General features: G+C 38.4%; 1 protein-coding gene and 1 long non-coding RNA gene across 2 annotated transcripts; both read left to right on the top strand.

The window, feature by feature from the left end:
- Positions 1-3,736: 3,736 nt before the first annotated feature.
- LOC123621169 (ankyrin repeat and fibronectin type-III domain-containing protein 1-like) lies at positions 3,737-18,173 on the top strand. Its single transcript, XM_045527005.1, has 5 exons — positions 3,737-3,831; positions 6,153-6,243; positions 11,856-11,963; positions 17,805-17,904; positions 18,158-18,173. Exons 1-5 carry the CDS (start codon positions 3,745-3,747, stop codon positions 18,171-18,173), a joined length of 402 nt encoding a protein of 133 aa, XP_045382961.1. The 5' UTR covers positions 3,737-3,744.
- A 42-nt stretch (positions 18,174-18,215) lies between these two features.
- On the top strand, positions 18,216-26,645 carry LOC123650589. The gene is made up of 3 exons (XR_006739423.1): positions 18,216-18,349; positions 18,821-18,937; positions 26,435-26,645. It is a non-coding gene; the product is annotated as an uncharacterized LOC123650589 (long non-coding RNA).
- Positions 26,646-27,775: the final 1,130 nt, after the last annotated feature.

Below are 27,775 nucleotides of genomic sequence, written 5' to 3'. Positions count from 1 at the left end.
TTGAATCACATAGTCTACACCATAAGCCTTGAAATTTCCCTAAGCTTTAGACTATATTCTCTACTTGTGTACCCTAACACTTTGAGTCATGAATTTTCCACTGTTGTCACTGATTCTGTGACATTTCTCTTCACATTATAGACTTCAGGAGCTCTTTCTCTTCTTAAGCTTTGGCCTGTACTTTATACAGCCACCATCAAGTATTGGTGGTATTCAGCTAGAATTTTCCTGGCCAAATGACTACATTTCTGAAACTTTGATAAAAATTAAATATTTGTTAAAATAACAAAGAATCCCATTTAAAGTATTCATAGTTATTTGATATAAATATAGTGAATCACATTTTGAGCCACAGCCAAATTTTAAGGAATACTAACACCTAGGTTTTGTCTGGTACCTTTCTTGCTAATTTCAACTGCTCTGAGCCATTGCATGATTAAACCCTGCTTCTATTTCCCAGACCTAAGTAGAAACAGTTTCTCTGATCTTTATCTTAAAAATTATAAGTCTTAAATGGTTTTAAAGTTCATATACATGACTCCAGACCTTCAGGGATTTAGAGCAGGCTTATAAGTGATTTTCTCAGGGCTTTAGTATTAAGTCTTCAAACTACCTACGTACAACTTTTTGGAGAGACCATGATGAGTTGCCTTCTTAGAATTCCTTGTTACTCTCAAAGTGACTTCTACTGCTCCTGCTTTTGCTCACTCTATTTCCCTCCTTGTTCTTTTTCTTTCTGTTTTGTTTTTTTTTTTTCTTTAAAGACAAGTTTTCACTCTGTTGCCCAGGCTGGAGTGCAGTGGCACAATCATAGCTCACTGCAGCCTGGAACTCCTGGGTTCAAGTGATCCTCCCACCTCAGCTTCCTGAGTAGGTAGGACTATAGGTACATACTACCACACCCAGTTAATTTTTTTGTAGAGATGGGGTCTCGCTATGTTGCCCAGGCTGGTCTCAAATTCCTGGCCTCAAGAGATCCTCCTGCCTCAGCCTCCCAAAGTGCTGGGATTATAGGCATGAGCCACTGGACCCAGCCCCTACTAGTTCTGTAAAGGACCAGAAACTCCTTTCTTCTCTATGTGGTTTCCTGCCAAAAGGAGTCCACCAACCCATGGAAGTACTTGGAGGGAAAAATTTGCCCTAGAACAGATTTGGCTGTTCCAACGTGGAGAATTTTTTTCCTTTGATGTGAATCTTCTCTTTCTCTAACCCCTTCCCCTTTGAAACTCAGAAGTGTTATAAGATCTAATTAGACTTAACTGCTTAAAACCTGCTATTAACTTCAAAAACAGAATTACACCTCTTTACAAACCTGCTTCTATTTTTGTTTTGCTTTTCAAGAAGCCAGGCCGTCTTTTCCACCTGAAATATGCTTTGTAAAACATATTTCAATAACATCAACAGTTTCAAAAATAAATTGTGGTTTCTTTAGAAATTTTAAAAATTGTATCTTTGAGCAACTAGTCATTAGTCACTTGCAAGATAATCTGGTATTATTCCCACTAAGCCCTTGCTCTTCTTTTAGGAACTCATCCTGACTTCTTAGTCTGGAGTCACAGCCTTCGATTCCCAACCTTCAGCTTGGAGTTCCCCATACCAATCAATCGTGCTGTCTCAATGATAACCAAACACATTTTTCTTTACAGAATTCTCCTACAGTCTTTGCTTTTTCTAGATGTCCTTACACTCTTGCTACTTATTTTTGTTTTATTTTATTTGTAATAACTCCCTCAATCATTCCCTTTTTTCCTATAGCTAAAATTAGGTGCAACATTATTTCCTGATTACAAATTCCTCCCCAATTTAACTTTCAGGGACTTGGCTTCTTCAAGAGCTGGTAGCTCATACATGGAATAAAACATTTTTTAAAACTAGATACATATATATGATATATACATATATATAATTATATATGTGTTTTAGAATATATGTTTGTAAGGAGATATAGGCCTGGTTTCAGAGTTAATATATAATCTTAATCATTTGATTATGATTGGATTTTATAACATACCTGAGAGCTTCAAAGGACAAGTGAGTAGAAAAGGAGAAGATTCACATGGAAGAAAAATATATCCATGTTGGAAAAACAGTCTATTCTAGGGATATATATGTATGCATGTATGAGTGTGTGTGTATGTACATATATATGCATTTGGTTCGTAAATATCTAGTAAGCACCCTCCATGCGCCAAGCACTGATCCAGGTACTAGAAAGGAAAAAAAAAAATGAATGATACTTTTCCTCTTCTCAAGTTTCTTATGATCTAATAAGAGAAAGGGATATATACCATAAAATATAATATAGTGTAAGAAATCTTGTTTTTATATGAATAAAGGACTTTGGGAGCACAAAAACAGGTGTATTTAATTAATTACTCCTGAGGAATTTAGAGTTGACTTTGCTAGGCATTAAAAAATTAGTAGAGTTTCACAAAGAAAAGCTTGGAAGATAAGCAAAAGACATAGAAGCAGAAAAGTACACAAAATAATCAAGTACCTGGGACTTATCAAAGACTTTCTTCTGGTCAGTGGTATGGGGTGAAGACAGTAGTGTAAGGTTGGGACCAGATACGAAGGTCCTTGAAGGCCTTCTTAAGATTTCATTTTATTTTGAAAGCAACTGGACACTATGAAAAGATTTGAGATGTCAGAATGAAATCCTCACATCTGTATTTTTAAACTATAACTCAGGCTATAGTTAGAGGATTATATGTAAGGATGAGGAGACAAGCAAGAAAAATCAATTAGGAAGCTATTACAAAGTTGATGCTCATATTCATAAAGTAATTACAGCATCGGGGGAGAGGGGAACTTAGAGGAGTCATTTTACAAGGGGAAACTACTGGGTTTAGTGATCAACTGGTTGTGAGGAATTGGGGGGAAAGGGGGTGCAAGGATGTGCTGAGACTTTTGGGTGGGTGATTGGATACATGAAAGTATCATGAGTTAAAGTTGAGAAGACAAGAGGAGAAACACATTTTGGTACAGAGAAGTACTTAAGGGACACTCAAATGAGTGGGAAGCCCTCAAGTGGAGATTTACAGGAGGAAGTTAGAACTCAAGAGGGAGGCTTGACCTAGAATCACAATTTTAGTTGGAGCCATAAAAGTGGACAAAGTCAACACCAGGAGCAAGCATGTAGAGTGAATAAAAGAGCCAAACACCAAACCCCCAAGGAACATCACATCAAAGGGAGAAGGCAAAGGGGCAGAGCCAGCCTAGAAAGAGGCAGTTAAAAGGTAAGAGAAGGAAAAGAGAAGGTACAACTAAAACCAAGGGGAAAGAAAATTGCCAAAAGTACACACACACACACACACACACACACACACACACACACACACGGTATCTTTATATAGCAATGGCCTCATGGGCAATATATTTAATATAAATTATATCTCACATTAAGAACATCTCATAAATATACTCACTTCATAATAAATATTATATCTATCGAGAGCCAAAAATCTTATAAGTTTGTTTTTTTGGTTTTTTATGCTCTTTTAAAAAATAATTGTAAACTTGGAGACTGACTTGACATCCCAAGGAAGATTGTTAGATGAGCCAATATAAGGGAGGGTAAACTTAAACGTACTGTTTTTGAGAGGGATTATATGCTAGAGTTACTATAGTGCTTCTTGAGATAGGACTGAATTTTATTCTCTTTCTCTCTCTCTCCCCACCCCCACCACCCCCACCACCCCCACCCCCCACCACATACACACCCTCCTTCCAGTGGAATGGAGCATGTCTAAAGACTTCTCTCCTTTGGCTGGAGAAATCATCATGGATAACCTACAGACCCTGAGATGCACGATCACAGGACTTATGACGGTAAATGTCCCCCCACCCCCAGCAGACTTCCCATTCCCCTGTCGCTGATGTTTGTGCTGGGATGTTAGTAGCAAATGCCTATTCTGGAAGCAACAGCCAACGCCCAGTCCTCTGGCAACAACTGCCACTCATTAAGTGTGATATGTCTGGCATCCATAATCTAAATTTCACAAAGGAGTAAGCAGACAGCATGAATCACTTTGTAAACGGCCATGTTCTAAGGAGATCATAAAAAGACTGGCCTCATGCAAGCCTTGAAAGCTGCTGCTTTCTGGATCACAGTCTAATCTTTGGTGGGGGGGTTGCGGATCAAACGCTCAGAGAGATCCAATTTTGACTCCCTGTCTGATGGTATAATAAAAATAACATCTCACCCTCACCCCTACAGCCTCAGTTGAGATCAGTCATCAATTGCAGTCACACAATTTCCTGAGAGAAATCCTTTTCCCTTGATTAAAAAAAAAAAAAAATCTGTCTAAATACACTTTCACAAAAAAGAAACTATATATGGTGGAGCTACATTTCTCTGTAACCTAAACCAATTTAAACTGTGAATGAAAAACTGGAACAAACTCCTTATTTGTTTAACCAATCTAAACTCAAACATTAATTATTTATAGAATTATGAACCATATGAGCATACAAAATACAAAAAACAAAAACACCTCTCAAATCATTTCAAACTGGAACACTGTAATTCCTAAAACAACTGAAGTGTAAAAGATAAAAAAAAAATCTTTTTTTCTCAAAATCTTTTTAAAGTAAACTTAAACCTATATTTGTTTCAGTCCAATTCAACTAAGTAATATCTTAGACTTCATATGGGGATGGTAGAAAGATAATTTTGTTGTTGTTGTTTTCTTAAAGGTTAATCCATTAAAATAATTATCTATAAAGTATAATTCTGAAACCCAACATTAAAAAGATACATCGCTTCAAGTTTGACGCAGTTTATTCTAATAGAATTCTTGTGGTAACCACCACAGAATCCTGACTTTTAGTCCTAATCGCACATCTATACCAGGGGCCCAAACTGTGGATTATCAGAAGAAACAATCCCCTGAGTGGGTGGCCCCCGAGATGCTATCAGTAGAAGCCTGACTCCAACCCTATGGCTCACGGGATGGAAGAGGGCCAGAAGGAACCCTAGGGAATTTCCATTGCTTAAAAGAAAAAGTGATACTGTCATAAAAATGGAAAATTCTCCATAAAAAAGTTTCTCTAATATCTGAACTAATTCTATAGGGATTAAGTTTTTCCACTTGACCATCCAGTGAGAGCAAAGCAGACCCTATCCTAATCATTTCAAAGCCTAAAAGTAGATTTACACTTCTACACAATCTCTACAACCTCGAGGTTCATAGAAACCAATTTTTAATGTTAAAAAAAAATTAACTTCATGATATGGTAAGGTCACCATTATTAAATCCCTAGCAAAGGTTCTGCAAAGATACGCTATTTTGTTTTACCTTTGAACACCATTTTACAATTTTTGTGAGCAATGTTTCATCGAATACTGCCTTCTCAAATGCGCTTTTGGGTTTATCAAAAAAAAAAAAACTTCTCAGAGCAAAATATAAAACCACACAAAACATTTTAAAAGATTATCAGCAAACAAAATAAACTCCTTAATTCTTAATGTCATAAAAAGTCATTAAAGAATATAAGCCATTGTTTTAATAATGGTTTCAAAATTGAAGTCACATCAAAGAGTTAATTTTTAAAATATTTAAACATCTGAGTAAACAGTATTTATCACAGCTTTATTTACTGTGGCATAAAATGTGGGCACAACTTAAGTGTCCACCAATGAGGGATTGGTTAAATAAATGATAGTATTTGCTCAAAGTGAAGTACTATGCCGCCACTAAAAGAATGACCCATGTCTTTCATGCACAAATCTCAAAAGATATTCGTTATCACTTACTAATTTCCCAGAGCAAGTTGATCAGCTAAAGAGGTGATGGTTGTTGCCTCTGGGGAGGGAAAAATAAGGAGAAAGCTGAGGGTGAGGGATTGCTGTTTTGGGTAAACCTTGTAGAACTGAGTGACTTTTAAAAATTGGCATATAATTTTGGGGGGGATCAAAAAGAGCAATTATCATATTCCAATTTTGAAAAAATGAAAGTACATGGAAACTAAGAAGGCATCCCATATATTGTCACTATGACATACAAGCATAATAGTAAAGAAAAGCCAGAAGGCTAAAGTATGGGCAGTGGCGTTCCAAAGGGATGAACTTAATCAGATAGAGATTTGCATCCTGAGTAAAGTGATTAAATAAAATTCCTGATGCATCATTCTATTTCCATACTTTGCAGGGCCAACAGTATTTTGTTCAAGTCTCAGCTTATAACATGAAAGGATGGGGACCTGCTCAGACCGCGACACCGGCATATGCCTCTCCTTCTAGTAGGTGGTGGCTGTGAATTCTCCCCAGCATGGCCACGGGTCCAACTGCAACTTCACCCTCAGGGTGCCATTGCCATTCTCCTTCCCCCCACCACTTGCAACCAACAAGACCTTCTCAGGGCAGCATCTGGGCCATACAATGAATGATTCCTCTGCAGAAATGGCCCTGGGGAGGCAGCTCAGTGGAGGGAAACGAGAGAGAATTTGGAACCAAAATGCCAGAATTTGATACCCATTATACTTTTTCTATTGAGACAAGGTCTCACCTGTCACCCAGGCTAGAGTGCAGTGGCACAATCATAGCTCACTGCAACCTTCAACCCTAGGCTAAGCAATCCTCCTGCCTTAGCCTCCCAAGTAGCTGGGACTACCGCACACACCACCATGCCTGGCTAATTTTTTTTTTTTTTTTTTTTTTTTTTTTTTTGTAGCAATGAGGTCTCGCTATAGTGCCCAGGCTGTTCTTTAACTCCTGGGCTTAAGCAATCCTCCCACCTCGGCCTCTCAAAATGCTGGCATTACAGGCATGAGGTACTGCACCCAGCCCCATTATACCTTTTATCACCTGTTTGGCCTTAAGAAGTTGCATAAAGCTCTCTGAGCCTCAATTCAAAATCTGTAGAATGGGTCTAATCATATACTTTCACAGGGCTTTTGTGGGGATGGAGTGAGATGACACAGTCAGAGTGGCTGGGCCAGAATACATGCAGTCCATCGTGGCTCTCATCTTCTTTTCCTCATCCCCAGGGGACACAGCCACAGCCACATCAAATGGATAAGAGAATGAAATCTAACAAATCTTACTCCTCTGACACTCTGTCAGAAGAAAAGCTTTGTTACTAACAGGCACTCTGCTACAAATATAATCTATAAAATCTGTAGTTGTATCTGATAAACCCAACAAAGACCTCTTCTAATTATTCGAAGATTAAAAATGTATGCCTGGTATGTTTGGTAACTCTCCATTACCGAAAAAATTTAACCAGCTAGAACAAACACCTCTAGACATACCATAAGATAAATTTTTCTATTTAATGAGCCCAATGTTCTGAATCATATTTTTATTTTTTAAAAATACTTCTCTAATATGATAGCTAAAAATGATATCATATGCTTCTTGTGACAGTGCAACTGCTATGTGACAGTGCAACTGCTATATCCTTTATGGAATACAATTCACCATATCAACTGCCTTAAGAAAATCCATTTCCTTTTACCCCATAATTACACATCTAGGAATCTAACCTAAGTACACAGAGAAGCAGACAAACAGTTCTGTACAATGATGTGCACAGCAGCAGTGTACTGAGCATAGTGAAATACGTGTAGTAGAGAGAGCAAGTATGATAATATATGTATTTATATCCATACTACAAACAAAATACAACCACTAAAAATAGTCTTTTAAAAGAACATTCATAGTGTGGAAGAAATTCCTACAGTATAAGTTTTATGTTAAAAAAATGCAAAATGTGGGAGCCTTTCCACATTTAAACTGTAGGTTTGCCTATAATTAGGTAGCATGTGTCTGTGTCTTGATAAGTCTCAACAAAATTTAGCAGTGGACATTCAGGTGATGAGATTATGGGCTCTTTCAGGTTTTTTTTTTAATTTGTTTATGTATTTTTCAAGTTTTATAACAACCCTTTACCCAAGACCAACCATGAATCAGGCAGTATATTATGGGGGCTTTCACATTCAGTACCTCTTAATCCTCGCAGCTATCCTTCATCACTGTTCCTGTCTTGTGGATAAGCACCATTGCCATTATCATCTGCATCACTATCTGCAGCAGACATTACCTTTATAAGACTAAGTACTGGACATGGTTTAACACATTTAATCCACATAATAGATCTCTGAGGTGACTTTTATTGTTAGATCCATTTTACTAATGAGGGAACTATAAACATAGAGGCATATGCATACAGAATCCAAAGTCTGAACTGGGATTCAGAGAGGATGGTGCCTTTCCCAAGGTCACAACACTGGTACATGGCTGAACCAGGATTCAAGTCTGAATTGGTCAAGGCTCAGCCATGTCTACTATGCTGTGGTAACTAGTGCCCTGCTAGCAGCCAGACAAGCAGACTCAGAGCTAGCCAAACACCTCTGGTGGATTCTGATAGCTGCATAAGGTCAGACAGAGCCTTGAACCACCAAAGCCAGAGATCTTTAAGGCCCCTAACTCTCCTACATTTGATGATTTCATTATTCCTGTCTTATTTGGACATCTTTCTTATTGGAGATTTATCAGAAACATATATTGGGAATTGCACGATTCAGATAATAAGGGAACCTATCCCATTTGGGGAGAGGGGATGAATGTATATTATTGAAGGGACAGAAAGGACAGAAAAGCACAAAAATACTAGTCTCAGTTGATCTGAAAGTGAAGCAGAGGAACCCTATTCTAAATGCATACCCCATGCAAATTCTGATCTGTGTATGGATGCATTTACTGATAAAGGTCAGATGTTCAGATTCCATAAACTATAAATTCTATTCAAACACTGTCTCTCACAGCCCATATGAAGAGTTCTCTCCAGAATGATAAGAATAGCTGTTCAGGACTGGAAGGAGTAACTTATTAACTGGTAATTAACATATCAACTAGCAGTGCTTTCTAAAACCGTACATTTGATCAGTAGGGGTAACTGGCAAACAACTGAAATCCTAACATGTGGTTATAGTTGCTGCAGACATGCCATATCACTTTGAAAGAACAATATAAAAACACTCCTGTTCTATTTATAAACAGAGTATGACATTGTGATGTAACATATATCAGTATTTATTTACTAGAGGACAATGTATTCTAACATGACAGAGTAATTGGAAATTTGGTAATATGTTCCAGTAAGCTATAAAAACTTTTTTTATATTTTTACAAAAGGCCTTAATGTGTTTTTATAGACTTATGTTATATGGTATGGTACATAATAAGAGAAAAGGACCCAGACAGGCTTGTCTGAGTTACGATCAGGAAAATCCCGATATCGCCAGTGAATGTAAGCTTTGCATTGTGTTGCAACTGAAGTGTCTCATTACCAGAACAGTGAACTGTATTATGTGGCACAATCTGCTCTTTTCCTACCATGCTAAGTTTATTCATGTCAGGTTCCTGATTTCTTAATATATTTTCAATTTTCTCCCTCATCCCTAAAGTCTCCTATTTTATGTAGTCGTCAGAACCTTCCAAACATCTATGAGAAAAACTCATTCTTTCCAAAAACCTTGGCATCATGTCCAGTGCTCACTTGGGCTGCAATTTAGCATTAGCAATTTTCTAATGTATCATAAAGTCATCAGGATCGAGCTTGCCTCTGATGTAATAGGGCTGAGCTGAAAGAGGCAGGCGCATTTCGGCTCCCCTTGCATTGATGGCAGCATTAACACTCATTACGATGCATTAACATGTTCAGGGCCACGAAGTAATTCAGCCACCCAGGAGTCTTACTCAAACACACAGTCTTGCTCATCTTACCGTGAGCATTTCAGATGCATTCGTTCAACTAGGAGAACTCATAAAGGCCTTTGAAAATCCATAAGGACTACATTTTCTCTCACTGTGCTCGGGTGCCAGGGGCACTACAAATAGTCTAAGGGCCATTGGGTATTTATTTCCTCAAACATTTTCAAATTTTCCAGTAAAAACCCTTCCCTATCCCATTATCACCATCATGCTTCTGTTTACAATGCCTCACCAACACTTGAGTGTTCCCTGTGTACCTAGGATGGTGCTTTACTACATCATTTCTTTTAAACCTTAGTCTAAAAAGAGACTGTGTAAAACTCATTTTATGGAGAAGAAACATGAGGCAAGGAGAAATTAAGTCATGGTTCTTGACCACAAGAAACAAAGAGTCTACAAAAGGCACCTGTGCCAATTCCCTGTCTCCACGTTGACCACAACTAAGCCACACCACACAAACTCCAACCAAGATTCTGATCCTTCTTCCTGAAAGAAACAAAACAAAACATGTCCATGGTATTACAAAATGAGCACTATAGGGAGGGTCATACGGCAATGTTACTGTCCTGGCTGTGGCCCTGACAAGTGGAGTAATATAGGACTGGAACGGTTATCGCTGGGCCTCAGTCTTCTGAAAGGTAAAATGGAGATGGAGGAGGATAGGAAGGAAAAAAGACTAGAAAATCTCTGAGGCCCCCTTCTTCATAGGTAATCATCTGATAAGGTAAGAAATGGTGTTTCCATCATGAATTCCCTTCATTTAAGTAATTATTTACAGAATTCCTAGTGTATAATGGGCATTGTGCCAGATACCTAATCTACTTCTCATTTAATCCTTACAAAAGTCCTGCAAAGTAGACACTATCCTCGTTTTTCATGGTAGGACATAGAGGCCCTATCAGTGTAGGTAACTCGCCTGCAGACACAGAGCTAGGAATCAGGAAGCCAAGATTCACACCCAGCTTTATCTGACCCCAGAACTTGAGCTCCTCCTAACAATGCTATACTCCTGGGCCTTGGATGAACCATCGCAAGATGCTTTTACCTTACTTTAACTATCATGACATTGACTTAAGTTTCTAAATGAAGGAGACCCCATATTTGAAAATAAAATCTGTGGGGGAAGGAATTTGAAACTCGTTCAACTAGAATTTAAGCCCAAGATACACTCATGAACTAACTGGCTTTTCTAGGGAAGAATGACTAGCAATTTTAGAGAAAGCATTTCAACTAAAAAGCGCTTTAAGTTGTTGCTTTTGAAAGGTTCAGAAAGGAAAATAAGGGGGAAAGAAAATAGAAGGAAGAAGGGATGGACTATGAAATGAGTGACCTGCTGGAAAAAAAAAAAAAATCAAGAGTTGGAGACAGCAGAATTACAATCTTGACATTAGTCCCATATGAGTTATTACTCTTGATATCATTATAGCCAAATGGAATGAAAATAGAAGGGAGAGAAAAATCTCAGTGGGTATTGCAATTTAAATTTGCCATGTAAGCTAATACTGTATATTTAGAGACTGAGCAGACAGGGTGGTTGGTGGCTCAGAGTATGTGTGGGGGTAGCTGTGCCAGCTAACCAAAGCAGACATTCATTAGAGCAAAATGTAGATTTCCATTTCTTGGCATCTGACATGGGCTCTTTCCTTGGAAAGAAATGTCAATTTGGCCAAAAGTGTGAAACCTACAATAAAAGCATTGGGACTGTGGATTTCATCTAGTCTGCACATTCCCACCCCTTTTCTTTCCTACTGTGAAAATCTAGTTGAAACTTGGGGTGCTAAGTGGAGAGGTGGCAGAGGAACTGATTAGGATATGGGATGCTGAAAGGGGGGGAAGGGGTAGGGAGAGGGGAGATTGGACTCCCAAATTTCCTATTTTCTTTTGGCTTTCAATTACCATTTTCTCTTGCCCTAAAACTGCCCAACACAAGAAACCAACCACAATTACTATTTTGCACAGGGTTCTGAACAATGGCAGCTTCCAAGTACTTGGCACTGCCTGCTAGCTCTGCATGTGCTGGGTGCTCATCCACGGAGTCTGTGGGTAGCATGAGCAACACGCCGGCTCCAGAGGCAGGGCAGGGAAGAGGCCTCCCCTGCTTTAAAACTTCACTCTGTTTGTTTCTTTTGTTCAATAGACTGGAAAGACTATGACGACAGAGAGCCCAGACACAAGGGACAGAGTGAAGTTTTGGAAGGTCTGCTGCAGCAGGTCCGAGCCCTTCATCAGCATTACAGTTGCCGGGGTAAGGATAAAAATCTGCACTGGGCCATCGACTGAGGTCTCGGTGGCGCCGGTAATTTTAGCAGTTTCCTAACTGGGTCATACCTTCTCATTCATCAGGGAGAGAGAGATATTAATATTTGTACATCTGGAATCACTTTACAGCACTATCTTGCTTTAACCCTTCAGAAGTGACTTCCCTCTTCTTCCTTCCCTCCCTTTCACTCTCGCGCTCTCTCTCTCTCTCTGCTTTCTCTCTCACTCTCTCCATATGAACAGTTTGAAAATAAGCACAAGAAAAACAGCAGCTTCCATTAGTTCCTTTCTCTTTGAATTGACCCTTCGCAAGACTCCTTGGTGGTGCTGAGTCTTTGGGGTATTCAAACTTTTCACCCCCAAGGAAAATTTCCTGAGCATCCCTAAGGAAGCTCGACCAATTATAACAATAACAATAAACCTTCACAGCTATGAATAATACAGTTTACAATGCAATTTTACATCCAGTATCTCTTTTTGATCCTCATCTTGGCAGTTACTGCTGAAGCTAAGTGGTTTGCCCAAGGTCACAATGCCAGGAAAAGACAAAATCGGGAACTCCAACCTGGGTTTTCTGGTTCCAAGTCCAGTCTTCCTGTCACACTTCATTTTTGTCTCCCACCCTTACATCAGGACTGGGCACTGAACTTTAATCTCGCCCTGAATTTTAATCTTCCCCAGTACTACTGCTCGAGGGAAAGTAGAGCATACTTTCTCTAGACTTTCGCCAACTACACCCAGGGAATTTCTGAGAAGCTTTTAAAAGCATCTCTTCTACTTGGGCTGTTCAAATGGGACAGGGTCAGGTTTCTGATCTGTGTAATGATTCGTGGAAGAGGCACTTAGTTTTATTTGGAGAATTAAAGCCTCCATAAAGTTTTAATTTTCCATGCTCTCCATCAGATCTCCGACTGCACTGTACTCTCTGGATTCAGGGCCCTGCTGGACCAGCTGGGCAAGAAATCCACAGTTGAAACTAAGAGATGCTGGCTGCATTTGGGCTAGGTATAAAGAAATCATACTGAACATTAGCAAAGGGTTGTTCTCAATTACTGTATATCTCTATAGTTGTGACAACAGAGCCCTTCAGAAATGTTGGTTCTAGTGAGAAATGAGGATAAGTGTTGGCAACAAAATAATGTTGATCGAATCAATGGTTCATTAAGAGATGTAAATATGCACGTAAGTAGGTTGAGAAGGAAACCCAAAAGTGATTTCCATTCCCAGATCCCTAAGGAAGACTTTACCCAGACTGGGGCCTTCAACTTTCTATACTGACCAAAGGACACTCAGTTCTCAGTTATCTAGGACTCATTGAACTAGGCCAGTTGTTACTGGGGCTCCTTTCTTATCTTCTGCCTCTCTATCACTGCCCTGCCCATTGGTTTTTGTATGGCAGCAAAGGTAATAAAGCAATTGGACTGATGATTCTTTGCAATTCATAAACCACTGTGTGTTTGGTCTATATCAGAGAGAGAAAGCTGACACTACTCATGAGAATGAAGGATTTTTTTAAACATTATCTGAAGATTCAGATGCTCTCCCCATTACTATTGGATTACTATCTAATAGTCAAGAAATGATTGTCTAGACAGACCAATTATTTCTATAGTGTCCATCCAACTTCTGTCATGTACATGCTTTTCCCCCACAGCAATGTAAATATATACACAATATCAGGAAAGATTTAAATAAGACATAAGATAGAATTTCCCAAAAAGGAGGAATATTGTTTTATATTAAATGTACTCTGGACACTTAAACAATAGCTCAAAGTGTGTTCCACAGAACAGTGGTCCTATAAAATGCTCAGCTGACAAGATTTTATTGTCAGGTAAGTTTGGGAAATGTTGCATTCTATATCCCTCTGTTAGAAATATGAAATATGCATTAGAATAGTAAAGACACTAATAAAAAGATATGTTGAATTTTGTTAAACAAGCATTTTCTAAACTTCTTTAGTGACGGAAAACTTTTTTCACAAAATTAGTATTCCAAGGCACAAACTTTGGAGAACACTGATTTATAACATTCTAAAATAGAAGAAATTACCTCACACAAAAAAGGAATGATTCTAAGATGATTTAACATAACTGTCTATAAGTTTAAAAGGATAAATGAAGGATAAGTATTGCTTACAGAGAAGTACAAAATTATTATTTAAAATATTCCACTACATTGAAATACTATGTGCTTTATTGGGGGCACAAACCTTTACAAACTTTACAATCAGAAAAAATAGTTATTTCAAATCCCAGTTTTACCACTGACTAGCTGTGTGTTCTCGGGAAAAGTATATAACCCCTCTGAGCCATCACTTCTTCATCAACAAAATTAGGATAATAATTTCTATCTTGCCTGGTTGCTATCAAGATTAGCTAACAGCTTAAATTCACCTGGCACAGTGTAAGCCACTAGCAAATTCTAGCTTATTTTTCTTCCAGTGTCCTTCCAGATGGAGAATGGGGCTACTCTCCATCCTTCGTTTACATCCTACTCAGCATCCCATCGTTTAAGGATTGACTGACTTAAGTAAAAGCACTTAAAACAGCTTTATCATTTTTAAAAAAGCAATTTCTTCCATCCTCCATTTTTTAGTCCCCAAAGGCAACCTCTTAACTTTTAGCTAATTCTTTTAGTATTTTCCCCATATCTCCAAGTGACATGTTTATATTTCTAATTTGTTTTTCAATTTTAGGTATTATCTCACTCAAGAAAATGATGATGTATCTTTTTTTACCCCACTGCCCTCTTATGTACACACACAATTCCTAGCTTCTCATTCTCCTAATATAGTTATATTGGATTTTAGTAAGATCAATGTTTATTGTTTATATTATAATGATAATGAAAATGTCATGATTATTTTCCTTTCCTTAATACCTTTTTGTTTATCCTGTCATTAATAATCTTTTATTGTATTTGCTTGTCTTTCCATGTGGTTATATTAATTAATCCCCAAACTGTCTTCTCTCAATACAATCAGATGCAGTAGATGTTTCAATTGCATCTTCTTGAGGAAATCTTTCATGGAGCTCTCTGTCCTGCTCCAGTCTAGACTGGCTACTGGTTGCCTCCATGCCTAGCGCACACAACTGTCACTCTGGCATCACTTTTTTCATCACCATACTGCAAACTCCTCTTACCACTCTCCAATATTGGGTTTCTTCTTTTTGTATCCTATGTCTTCCTTTCTCTTGTGTTGGTCCCTCATTTTGGTGGAGCCTTTCCTCTGGTAGCTTCCTGAAAGGGTGTTTGGAACCTAATTTTGGGGGACATTGCATGTCTAAAGATGTATTTATTCTACTTAATATTTATTCAAGGTTTGGATAGTATAGAATTGTTGGTTGAAATAATCTTCCTTCAGATTTTCAAGGCATTGCTTCATTTTCTTCTAGCTTTCAGGGCTGAGCAGTCTGAGGCCACTTTGATTCCAGAGGTTCTACATGAAACCTATTTTTTTCCTCTCTGGAAGGTTTTAAGTTTTCTTTTATCTTCCATGTTCTAAAATTTCACTGTGACATGCCTTAGTATCTGTTGTCTGTTGTACTGGGCACTTGGCAATTTCGTTCAATATGAAAATTTATACACTTCAATTGTGAGACATTTTCATAAATTATTTAATTATTTCTTCCCCTTCTTTTCTTCTTCTCTCTTCTACTAGAACTCTTGTTATTATTCAGCTGTTGAATTTCCCACACTCGTTCTTTAATTTTCTTTTTTTTTCCTTCTACTTTCAATCCTCATATTTTTACTCTACTTTCTTGGAGATTTCATCAGCTTTATTTGCTAAGCCTCCTATTGGGTTTCTCAGTTTTTGATAACATTTTTAATTCCCAATGCTCTCTTTTATTCTCTGATTGGTTCTTTTTATAGACATCTATCTTTTTACAAGAAGACAATGTCTTCTCTTCTCTCAGATTATTAATGATAGGCATTGTTTCATTTTATATTTTCTTTTTTCAGCATAATCTCTCTTTCCTCTAAGTTGTTCTATTGTTTATTTATTTTGGGCCTTTACATTTCACGTTATTTGCTTTCCCCAACTGCCTGGTGATCCTTGGATGTTTGCTTAGATTTAAGAGAAGGGAAATCAATAACCACTGGGAATCTCTAAGCACATGCATAGGGCTCTTTATTTATATCCTCCACTGTAGGGTGATCTAGCACTGCCTTTCCCATTAGGAGAATCTTTGGGCATGTTTTCCCAGGCTGGTCAAATTCTCCTGAGAAGTTTCTTCCAGTGCCCTGCATAAAGGGTGTAGGCTTGGGTACCAGTGTTCTGAGAGCCCAATGGGGAAATATCATGTATGAAAACTTTCATTCAATCCACCTGCACCACGACCACTATCAACCCATTTTCAACAGTACCTGATATCTCCCACTCCAGAAATCTCTGTTGTTTCCTGTTTTTGTTTTGTTGTTTGATTTCCAGAGAATCAGCCATTAGCTTTCTTCCAGAGTGGGGAAGGGGTATTTGTCTAACTATGCAGGAGGGGAGAAGATTGAGTAGTCTAACTGCTTTTTAAATAGACTTCCACGAATCCTCCTGATTTTTAGCTCACACTCACCCCTCACTTCCAGCAGTCCATGGTGCCCATGGGTGAATCAGGTTACTTCTCAGCTTTCTCCACTGCTGGCTTGGGCTTCATCTTTCTCAAGTCTGTTAAATCCATCTGTCCATCTGCTTTCCAGCTACCAAAATTTACTTGCTTCGTCTCCTTTCCCATCTTTTTGTGTTTACAGATTTATGTTGTTTCCTTTTTTTTTTTTTTGTAATCTGTACTCTGGTTTTAGTGAGGTTTTGGGAGAGAGTGGTATGTAATAAGTATGTTCACTGTGCAGCGTTTAACTGGAAGTCCCAGCAGCATCATTTTCAAGCAGCCAAACTCATGTTCAAGTCAGAGGGAAAAAAATGCTTTTGCTTTATTCTGCCAGGAATAATCATTACCAGTATAAGCTTGAAACTGACATGAATACTTGTGTCAGTCAGCTGTTCCTATATAATCATAGGCAGGGCCACACTGGGCCTCAGCCATGGGCCACCTGGTCAAGTTTCTGTGCCTGACAGCAATGATATGGACCATGTTCTCATGGTCCATATCATTGCCTCACACGTAGAAGTGTCCCAGTAAATATTTATTCAATGAATGAATGTCTCAGTTTCCCTAGGTACTGGCTTTTCAAGCTTGGGCAATTCATTTCACTTCTCAGACTCAGTTTCTTCTTCTGAGTAATGAGGATGATAATCATACCTATTCCTACAACTATTTTTGTAAGCCAACATACACAATGAAAAAAGTGCCCCAGAATGCTAGCAGCGGTTATACAAAAGGATAATATGGGTGGGGTTTTCTTCCTTTTTTCTATTCTCTAGACTTTCTACAATGTGCTTGTATTAATTTCATAATGAAAAAATTTAATGGAATGTGTAGACTAACAAGGAGAGCTTTGCCAGCATTGAGAAGTATATGAATACTAAAAGGCAACTGGGGGTGGGGAGAGCACAGCAATGGATTTGATTCCATTTCTTCTCATTCTATCTTATAATACATCACCCATCCCAAAAATATCAACAAAACACCTAATTGGTTTCCCTTGCAGTTATAAATATCACTCATTTCCAACATGTTTGAGGAGTTGTTCATTAATTAACTGCTGGCATCTTAAGATACAAGAGCTTCTTGTGGGAATAAATGAGCTAAGTCCCTACATGAAACTGAGGATAAGTGGCACTGAGGGGACAGGGGAGGGGAAGGGAGGAAGAAGGAATTGGTGGTGTTGGTCTGCCAAATGGAATTTATGCTATTTTTTTTCTATGTTCCAGAAAGTTCAAAATTACAAACCACAGGCCGAAAGCAGTCAGTCTCAAGGAGCCTGAAACACCTATTCCATTCCTCAAACAAGTTTGTGAAGACCTTAAAACGGTGGGTCCTATGTAGTTCTTCCAGGAAGTCTTAACTTCTCAGGAATGAGCTGGTTTGGGTCCTGAGTGGAAACTTGGTAGAAATTACTTTTTTGTTAGTAAAAGAATGAAGTTTACTTTTCTCCTGAGAATTTGGGCAAGATAGTAATTTCTCTGAGTTCTAGCCAGTAAATTTATGGTTATTTAGCAGGAATATGTTCCTGGGTATATTTTAAACTCATCTTTTATCATGTCCAAAAAAATTTTTTTTCTAGGACTAAAGCTCGGTAGAGGAGACAGTTGAGGACAATTTTTATTTTCCTTTTCTTTTTAGGGGACTCTACATAGCTGTTATATTTTATTACAAAGACAATATCTTAGTCACCAATGAAGATCAAATACCGATTGTTGAAATAGACGACTCTCACACCAGCTCCATTACACAAGATTTTCTGTGGTTCACAAAGGTATTCTGAGTTCTGATTTCCCTTTTCCCCCACTTTGCACCAATGTTACTGCACACAAATCTCTGAAATCTTAGTTGAGGGGTTTCCAGTGATCAAAGTTTGGGGGTAAAAGTAAATTATCTCAAAGGTCCCCTTCAGCTCTAATATGCCCTATGTCTTAAAAAATGCCAAAGTAGTGTCTACACTACAGTTTCAAAGCAAAGAGGCTTGCATACTGTCAAATTGTGTCTCCACTATTCTGAGTTATGGGATCATTTGGCAAAGACTAAAATGTGGATCTGACTGTTTCATTAGCATTCAGATCTTTTTCCAATTGGACAGAGATCAAAAAGTTGTTTCGCATGTATCTGAAAATGGACTAGAGAACAAACATCAGGGGTCAGGTTTCCTTCTCCCTGCTTTGCTTTGATGCCACAACCTAAATCATGTACTGGCTTGGACGATGATATGACCTCATGACTTCTTTTGCAGCTGTCTTGTATGTGGGAAGATATAAGGTGGTTGAGGCAAAGCGTACCTACCTCCATGTCTTCATCCACAGTGCTGCAAACTCGGCAGAAGATGCTCGCAGCAGCAGCCCAGCTACAGGTGAGGGGCCAGGTTTCAACCCAGAGCTTGAAGGAAACTTTTTAAAAAGTGGACAGTTCAGCTCCTTCCTCATTCACATCCCTAGGCACAAGAATGCTTCTTGGACAGTTTGAGCTGCATACAGGCTCACATAGGGAAGCTGTGCATTTGGCAATCTCCTCTAAGAGGGTCTCTCTTGAAAAGTCTATGAGTATCCCACTAAATAAGGAATAAAGAGACTTGAGCTCTAGATTTGATATTAATTAGTCAACTCATTTCTCCTTTCATCACTTGCAAAATAAGAGAAGTTTGAACACTTGAAGAACCCTTGCTGCTCTGGTATCCTATGCATCTATGAGTGTGTGGAGATGAAGAAAGAGACCAGCAGATGTTCTGAAGAGTTTCTTGGTAAAGCACAAGGATTTGTGTACATTTTTGCATAGTTATGAAAACAAACAAAAAACAACTCTGAAAAGATTATCTTTAATCCTGCATGTATTCATCCTTCCATACTATCAATCAAATCAGATCAAGTCCCCAGTCTTTGTAGGTCACAGAGCTCCTCCTAGTAAAAAGCACTGAATTCTAACCAAGCTCTCTGGGTTTTCCTCTCATTGTTTTCTGGTATTAACAGAATTTGTGGTTCTTAGTACAGAAAAACATCTGCTACATGGAGGTGGTGTCCTTAAGAGATTGCTGAGCCTTTATCAGTGATGGGTATCCACATACAAAGCTGTCAGTTACATCAACCACAGAACTATGCATAACAGAAATCTAAGTTGTGTCTGGCCAGGCCATACCAGCCACACTATAAAAATAGGGTCACATTAACAAAAAAAAAATTTTCTATGGCTCCACCCCCACCTGCAATTATAAGAACTTCATTCCTTGAACCCCAAAATAATAATTCCACCCTCTGCAATAATAAGAATTACTGTGTTGCTATTATAATTAATTCTGAAATGTAAATTTTGCCCCTCTATGCTATACAACATTACATAGGTGGTTTACTGCCTTGTATCTTCAATGACATTTTGGCAAAGAGTGTTCTTCATTTCAACTCTTGATTGCAGAATCTTCGCCTCCAACTCAAGTTCTTGAAGCTCGGCCATGATAACTATGCTGAATTCAAAGTGCCGCTTCGTTTTGTCACTGACCAGTTGAATTGGACTATGGCACTGTACCTCAAACCTACTCTTTCTTGAAGATAAAGTACATTCCCAGGGGGTTCAGACTCCTTAGTGGACCCTCCCATTAGCCCACCATACAATCCAGACATGCCTGGATCACAGATTGAACAACTTTAGAATTTCAAGTGGGGATCTTTATTATGTGTTTATTGGAGGCTTCCTAGAACACTTTCATCTGATATAGCAGTAACATGAGAAGGATCAGGCTTTTACAAGTCAGTGCAGCCAGACACTGAGGGACACCATCATGACCAGTGTGATCCTACTCAACTATTCCATTGCAATAGATCTTGGATTTCCTCAATCCCCAAATCTATTGACTCTACCATTTTTCATAATGCACCAGCCCACTTCTCAAACCATTTCCCTCCTTGTCCAGCTTAGATTCCTTGGTCTATCTTAGTCACTCCCTTGAAAATACTCTAAATTTTCCCCCTCCATATTTTTTATTTGGAAAAATTCCAAGCCTGGATGAATCCAACATATTTATACTGAAGTAGTGCACATTGCTGCAGAAAAATCAAAAAAAAAAAAAAAAAGCTGACTGGTTGTATGTTAAATTACGACTACAGTTCTCACATGTAATGTTCTTTAGTGGTCCCATTTCATTTCTCTACTAAATTTAGTCTCCCACACTATGAAGCAACTATTTAAAACCTTCTCCATTCTCTCACATCCCTTCCCCTTCCCCATACTCTCCATCCCTATCTCAGGTGATGACTTCACTGTATAACTCATTAAGAAAAAATGTGAATTGATGATTTCTCCATTGCCAAATTTACAAGCCTCCTTGTACTGTCCCTACCTTCTCTTTCTTCCCTCCTATTCCAACAGATAAAAGTCTCACTCCTTCTACCACAAGTTCATTCCTCCACATGTGCACTGGATCCCATCTCTTTCCTCCCATTTTTATTTAAAAATACTCAAGTCTCTCCAATTTAATCTCCCCCCAAATTCCACCCTTAGCCCCCCATGCCCCTTCAGCTACCAAACTATCTTTCTTTTCCTCCTTATACCCAAACTTCTTCAAAGAGTTACCTACATCCGCATTCTCCACTGACTTCTTTTCCCATCAGTTCTCAGCGCTTTCTCTGTCTTTTGTTACCATCATGCCTACAAAACTGCTCTCTAAGGGCATCAGTAATCAGAGGCAGATGATGCTAATGAAGCCGGAGTTTCAGGGTCCCTCACTTGCATGAGCCCCTGTGAGTGCAGGACTCAGAGTGTTTTAGGTAGGGAGGGAAAAGTAGGTCGCAGTCAGGAAGCATTTCTGGTAAACTGCCTAAGAAATTTCCAGGAGAAAAGGAGACTCAAAATTCCAAATACTCTAGTATTTGCTGGGGGGCGGCGGGGGGGGGGGGGGGGTGCGGAGCAGGATTTCTTTTATCATTCTAAATAAATATTTACTTTTACACCCAATTTTACATTTGTAATTTTGTATTCCTTGTCTTAAAGATGGCTCCAAAATTATGTGGTTCAAGACCCCACAAAAACCTACGTCCATCCTTGCCAATGACTTTAGTTTAACTAAATCCAATGAACACTTAGAAGTCCTTTTCACAACTGACGTTTCAGCAGCATCTGATACACTTGGTCCTCCTCTCCTTTTGTAAACTGCCACATCCATTGGCTTCCACTCTCCTGATTTCACACTCTCCTGGTTTTCTTCCAACTTCCTGGCCTGTCATTCTCAGTCTCCTTTGCTAGCTCACACGCTGTTTCCTCCACTTAGAATCCTCTTCTTCCACCTCTTTGCCTTGCTAATTCCTACATATCTTTCAGGTCTCAGCTTAATTTTTATACATCCTCAGAAAGCCTTTCCCTGTCTCCTGATTAAGCAAATCACTCTCATAGTAGCTTGTATTCTTCATTTAGAACAATGATCATAATCCCATAAGTTAATTATTTGTATTATTGTCTGTTTAGTGACCCACTTGGACTGTGAGTTCTTGAGTTAAGGGACTGTATCTGTCTTGGTTACCACCATATCCCCAATGGCTGGCATGTGGTAGACTGACTCTTAGTAAGTACAGGTTGCATAAATAAATGTATTTGTCAGTCTAACCCCATGGACCCCAAAGATCACACTTGTGGGAATCCCTATCTAACCAAAGGGAAAAGGGATCACAGAAATGTTTTGTACCATAGTTACCATCTGGATAGTTCCCCACTCCTGCACAGTGACCAGAGCCTCAGAGTCCTCAATAAATTATCACCCCTCATAGTACCTCCATCAAGGCCTAAGCACTGTTACGCATTCCCTTCTCTCCATGTTGCATTTCACCTGGTTAAATAACAGGAGTTGCTTTCATCTTTTTTTTTTTTTCTTGTAGGACCTATTTCCCAAACTATTTACTGGTCTCTAGAATGAAAATGTCTGAAAATATTGAAGGCACCTTTTGGGGGGGAAGAGTGGGCATGGGGGTAAAGTATAGAAAAAACTTTTCAGAAGGGGAAGAAAAAGAAATTTGTGGATTTATACATACTTAATATTTTAGGCCACTTTACTAATCTAAAATTTTTACAGTGTTCTGAGGAAAGTAAAAATGCATTATATTAATATATAGCTTGATTGGCATCAATCATACATCCTGTTGACTTACCTCTGGGCTATCTCATTTTACTCTCCTCTCCTTTCTGATTTTACTACTACAGCCCAATTACTCCAGTTAGGTCTAAAGCCTCCAAAGTTGTCCCTCTGCTTCCAGCCTTAACACCCTTTGATCCATTCTCCACACTTTTGCCAGAGTAGCCAATTTAAAAGATTCTGACCAAGGCATTCTCTGACTTAGACTCCTTCAGTAGTGGCTCAGACATTTTATCATGGCCCAAAAGGCATTAATCATGATCTTTCTCCCCCTTTTCTGTGCCCATAATACTCTGACTTACCTTCATCACCGTGCACACCAACCACTATGCAATTTGTACCTTGCTTTCCTGTGAGTGTAAGACTCAGAGTGTTTCTGCTCTATGAGGTCCTTTAATATATAATAATAAGTAATAATAGTGAAATGACTATTTTCATTTAACAGTCAAGGTGCCAGGCACTTTGCTAAGTACTTTACAAACTTTATCTCATCTAAGCTTCACCACAACCTAATGAGAAAGTACTAATATAATATTATTGATATTCCTTTAACATGATAAAACTGAGGCCTAGAAAGATTAATTTGTGCCCAAGTTTGCACAGATAGGAAGTAGAAGAGTTTTGATTCAAATCCAGATTTATATAACCCCAAAGCCTGCATTCTTTCCAGTACTTCATCATCTTACTGTGTGTTAATTTACAAAAAGCAGAAAAATTTTTTAAATAAAAAGAACTATCCACATTGTAGTAAAAAAGAAAAAGTAGAAGTCTATTGTGCATCAGTAGAAGTGGCCTTAAATTTTATTTGAGAGAAGATGAAGTGTGCATTAACTAGTTAATTAATTAAAATTACCAAGGCAGAAGGAGAGACAAGTATCTGTCAGCATTTGGATAAAAATAATTAAGATGAGAAAGCTTGTAAGTGACCAAAAGCCCACATTGTTTTTCTTCCTCTTAGGAAAATGGCAGAGGCCTCTAGCAGGAGAAGTGTACATTGCTCTTACATTGAGAAGTGTCTAAACTACTTACCCTCAAAGACAGTAATAATCTGACATTATAAATTGTGTTACATTAAACTTTCCTCCTCCATAGCTTTTAGAAATGAGTGTTAGTTAAGTAAGAGCTAGGTAACAACTTATGAATACTATATCTTTTTTATTTGTAAAGGGAAAAAAGATTTTTCCCCAAATTTTTACTCTTCTTTTTCAGGCCTTCTTATTCTGAGTCTGGACTTCCTTTAACTTTCCCATGTTACCCCAAACTGAATAAAGGTCTCTTAATATGATGCCTCTGTCTAGGGCTTATTGATAGTCCTGTAATTTGTTCTGGTCATAACCTAGATGCATTCCTGTTAGCCATCAGGTGGCTCTTGTTCCTTTCCACCTTTCATAGGGTCATCAGGGGCCCAGGTCATTTAACTTCAATTATATAGCATGACAGGTATTAACATGGTCTATTTTTCAGGCCCTAACAACCCTGAATTTGCCCCTTGGAACATGGTTGCAATTTATTTTCAAAATAATTTCCTACTTTTAAATTGGGATCTCCCCAAAGCTAGCTCTCCAACCCAAGTTGATGTCAATGAAAAATATCAGGAAGATTTCTAGTTCTTTCTTATTCATCCCATTAAAAAACCTATCCAAAGCTCATAATGAACCACGGACAATAACTTTGTTTAAGTGACACGATCACCTCAATCAATGTCTACCCATAAGCTTCAATTCAAAGTGAACCATATTTTCCAATGTCTTAATATAATATGTTAATTTGGTCAACAAAAAGTTGCTGATCTCTTACTATGTGACAGGCACTGTGCAAGGAAGGGACCCAGAGACACAGAGATGAAACCACCATTATCTCATGACACATACACAAATGTAGGCAGTAAAGCCAGAGACACGCTAAGATGGAAGTTTGTACAGGAAGCAGTAGGGGCCAAGAGAGGCGATGGTAAATTCTACCTAGGAGAGTTGGGAAAGTCTTCCCAGAGAAGGAGAAATCTGGGCTGCCTCTTGAAAATGAGTAGGTGTAAACCAGGGTTGGATTCCAATTAGAGCAATAAAGAAAGCCCATACTCTACACTGTACACTGTATCAAGCCTGAGAGCTTACAAAGCACTTTTTCATGCACTGCTTGATTTAATTCCTCAAACACTCAATGAGGTAAAGATTAGCATAATCAATGTCTGAGCTGAAGGACTCAATTTTAGATGATGAAACTCAGGACTAGACAGGGTAAATAATTTTTCAGAAGTCCAGCACTTAATGAACGGCAGCCAGCCCTGAAACTCAACACCAAGTATAAGTAAAAGCTTAATAGCAATGGTAGGCTGGAGTTAACTTGCACTGACCTAGGAGGGCCAACTGTAGAACATTCAGGAATTTTGAAAGCCTGTATCAAACCCTTGGTAGCTTGAAATCCACTTTAGCAGGAATATTTACACCACAGAAATTGGCATATGCTACAAATCAGTCCCTTTTTTTTTTCTAGTCAGTTTACCAGCATCACACTGCTTCCTAGAAGCAAACTTCCTCTATAGAAAACTATAGTACTGCATAGGGCTTGACTAAAAGCCATACCCAAGCTACTTCTCTATGATTTGGAAGTAAATTATTGGAAAGAAAAAAATCTGACTAATTAGGCCATTTTTAAAAAAATAATAATCTTGCCAAATAAATATTTATGACATGTCAGTAATTATGTATGAAATTCTAAACTTGTTATGTGCCTAATCTTTGTGAAGAAGAATAAAAGGGTTAAGACATAGTTCCTACCTACGTGTGAGGGAACATTCCAGTGTTTTCATAGATATGGATATTGACCACCTGGCTCATTCATTTTTAGATCATCCATGTCACTTTCACAAATTCCAGTTTCACTTTTGCTGTCATGCTAACAGGGCATCTTAACCACCATTTATGTGAGCTCACAAAAATAACAGCTAGGAGCTCTGGTATGATTTATAATTTTAAAAAATCATAGATATTTAAAACAAGAGGAGATTTTATACTATTCATTCAGGGCTCTAGGTTAGAAATCTTCAAACCCTGAATATTTGTAAAACTCCTGTTTATTTCAGTAACAACTACCTAGGCCTCTCCACATTTAATGTGGCATCCTTCCCTTCCTACCTTTCTAAAAGGATTGTCTGCCTCAGTTGACCTAGTTTACAAGCAACTTTAACAAACTTGTAAATAAATAGAACTCCCTGAAATGCAGATAAGTCAAACCAGGCCAATCTTCCAATTAAAGTATCTTGAAGGGAATGTGTAGTCATTTGGGGACCTGTACAATGTGCTACATTGTCAATTCACTTCTTCATTTTAAACAACCCCACCTCATACCAGCTTTCTGTAGATCTCTTGAGAACTCCACAAGTTGCATACTTTAAATATCAGGCATTTTTCTTTAAAACATCTGGGATTCTCTTCAAGTACTGGTAACTGAGGTTTATGTGCTGGTGTGTCTATGTGGGTAAGAGATATTTACAGATATTGAATTTGCTGTAAAAAAAACATGATTTTTGAGCCTCTTGCTATAATCTTTGCAGACTCATAGTGAAGACATTTTCTTTGAGCTTCTGTTAAGTACATTTCAATGATGCCACTTATTATAGGTTTAAGGGCAAAAAAAAAAAAAGCACTTCTCAGAAATCAGGTAATTATTTACAGTGTCTTTTGTTGCAGTTGTGTTGATTTGTTTGCACAATATCTAAGCTACCAGTAATCTATTTGTTTCTAGAATTTACTTGGAACACACAACTTGGGAAGAGTTTACTATGAGCCCATTAAAGATCGACATGGAAATATACTCATAGTCACCATCAGGGAAGTGGAGATGCTTTATTCATTTTTTAATGGCAAATGGATGCAGATCTCAAAGCTGCAAAGCCAGAGGAAGTCTCTATCAACACCCGAGGAGCCAACAGCCTTAGACATTTTACTGATAACCATCCAGGTATGTAGTTGTTTTTTTTTTAAAGTTCAAAATATATGTGAAATTTCAAGCACAATTATTGAGGCCCTAGTGAAACATACCAAGAGCCACTATCATATGCAGTGATCGGGTAGAGAGGGTGCAGGGACATGTAGCTGCTCGTATTACACACATAGGAAAGATGCAGAACCTGATTTTTATTTATCACTCTTTAGATCTGAAATTCATCAAGCAATACAAATAGTGGGTACCCTGAAGATGCCCTGACCAACGAACCAATGAGAAACACTGAGACAAATAATTGAGTAGGGGATCCATAGATAGTATAATCAAAACATTAATACCTGAATGGATTGTAATATATGGCACTTTGAACAAAAACACTCTTATACATATTTATTCTTGCTTGTTCCTTACAATACTCCCTTGGGACAGACTGGCATAATTAAGTCCATTTTAGGATTGAAATAACTGGAGCTCAAAGAAGTTAAGTCACATAGGGCTACACAAAGAGACAATTTAATGAAGCTAATGAAGCTTCAATGGCATTCAGCTCTTCACTTGCACAAGCCCCTTGTAGGCCCTGGCAGAGACTCTAGCAATTTTGTATTCATAATTTTATATTCTTTTCCTTAAAGAGGGCACCAGAAACTATATTAGCTTCAGGCCCCTCAAGGCTTGGATTTGTTCTTGGGAAGATGGTAGAGCTGAGACTTCAATTCAGATCTGCTGATTGGAAGCAGGCTTCTTTCTGCTAGGTTATATCTCATTCTAGGGTAGGAGTTCAAGTTTTAGTGAGTGAGGGATGGGAGATTAAATAAAGGATGAAAGATTCCACTGTGTACTGAATGTCCACCAAAATTCAAAATCTAGGCAGCTGACATTCAGACTTTTAGCTCGGAGAGTGGAACCTGGACACCATGTCTGCTCCTGCACCCAAAGCTCTCTCCCTGCTACCCTGCTGTCTCATGCGTTCTTATGCGAACATAGGCTTCAAGCTGTTTCTTGTTCATTTTTCTTTCTTTTATTAAACCCAGTGATGGGGATGAATGGTGTAGAACTCTCCAGTTCGGTAGAAAAGCTGGCAGAAACATCTACATCGAGCTCCTTACCACTGATGGCATATATTCACAACAGCTAATCTGA

Source organism: Lemur catta, chromosome 15 (genome assembly GCF_020740605.2).
Source record: "Lemur catta isolate mLemCat1 chromosome 15, mLemCat1.pri, whole genome shotgun sequence".
NCBI lineage: Eukaryota > Metazoa > Chordata > Mammalia > Primates > Lemuridae > Lemur > Lemur catta.
Note: the sequence above shows the minus strand (reverse complement) of the source record. Positions and strands in the feature narration are given on the sequence as shown.

Bases quoted from the DNA above. Each gene is read 5' to 3' on its own strand.
- LOC123621169 (XM_045527005.1), top strand. From the start codon at position 3,745: ATGTCTAAAGACTTCTCTCCTTTGGCTGGAGAAATCATCATGGATAAC. The intron at 3,832-6,152 runs GTAAATGTCCCC...CATACTTTGCAG, and splicing joins CGATCACAGGACTTATGACG to GGCCAACAGTATTTTGTTCA. The intron at 6,244-11,855 runs GTAGGTGGTGGC...TTTGTTCAATAG, and splicing joins GGCATATGCCTCTCCTTCTA to ACTGGAAAGACTATGACGAC.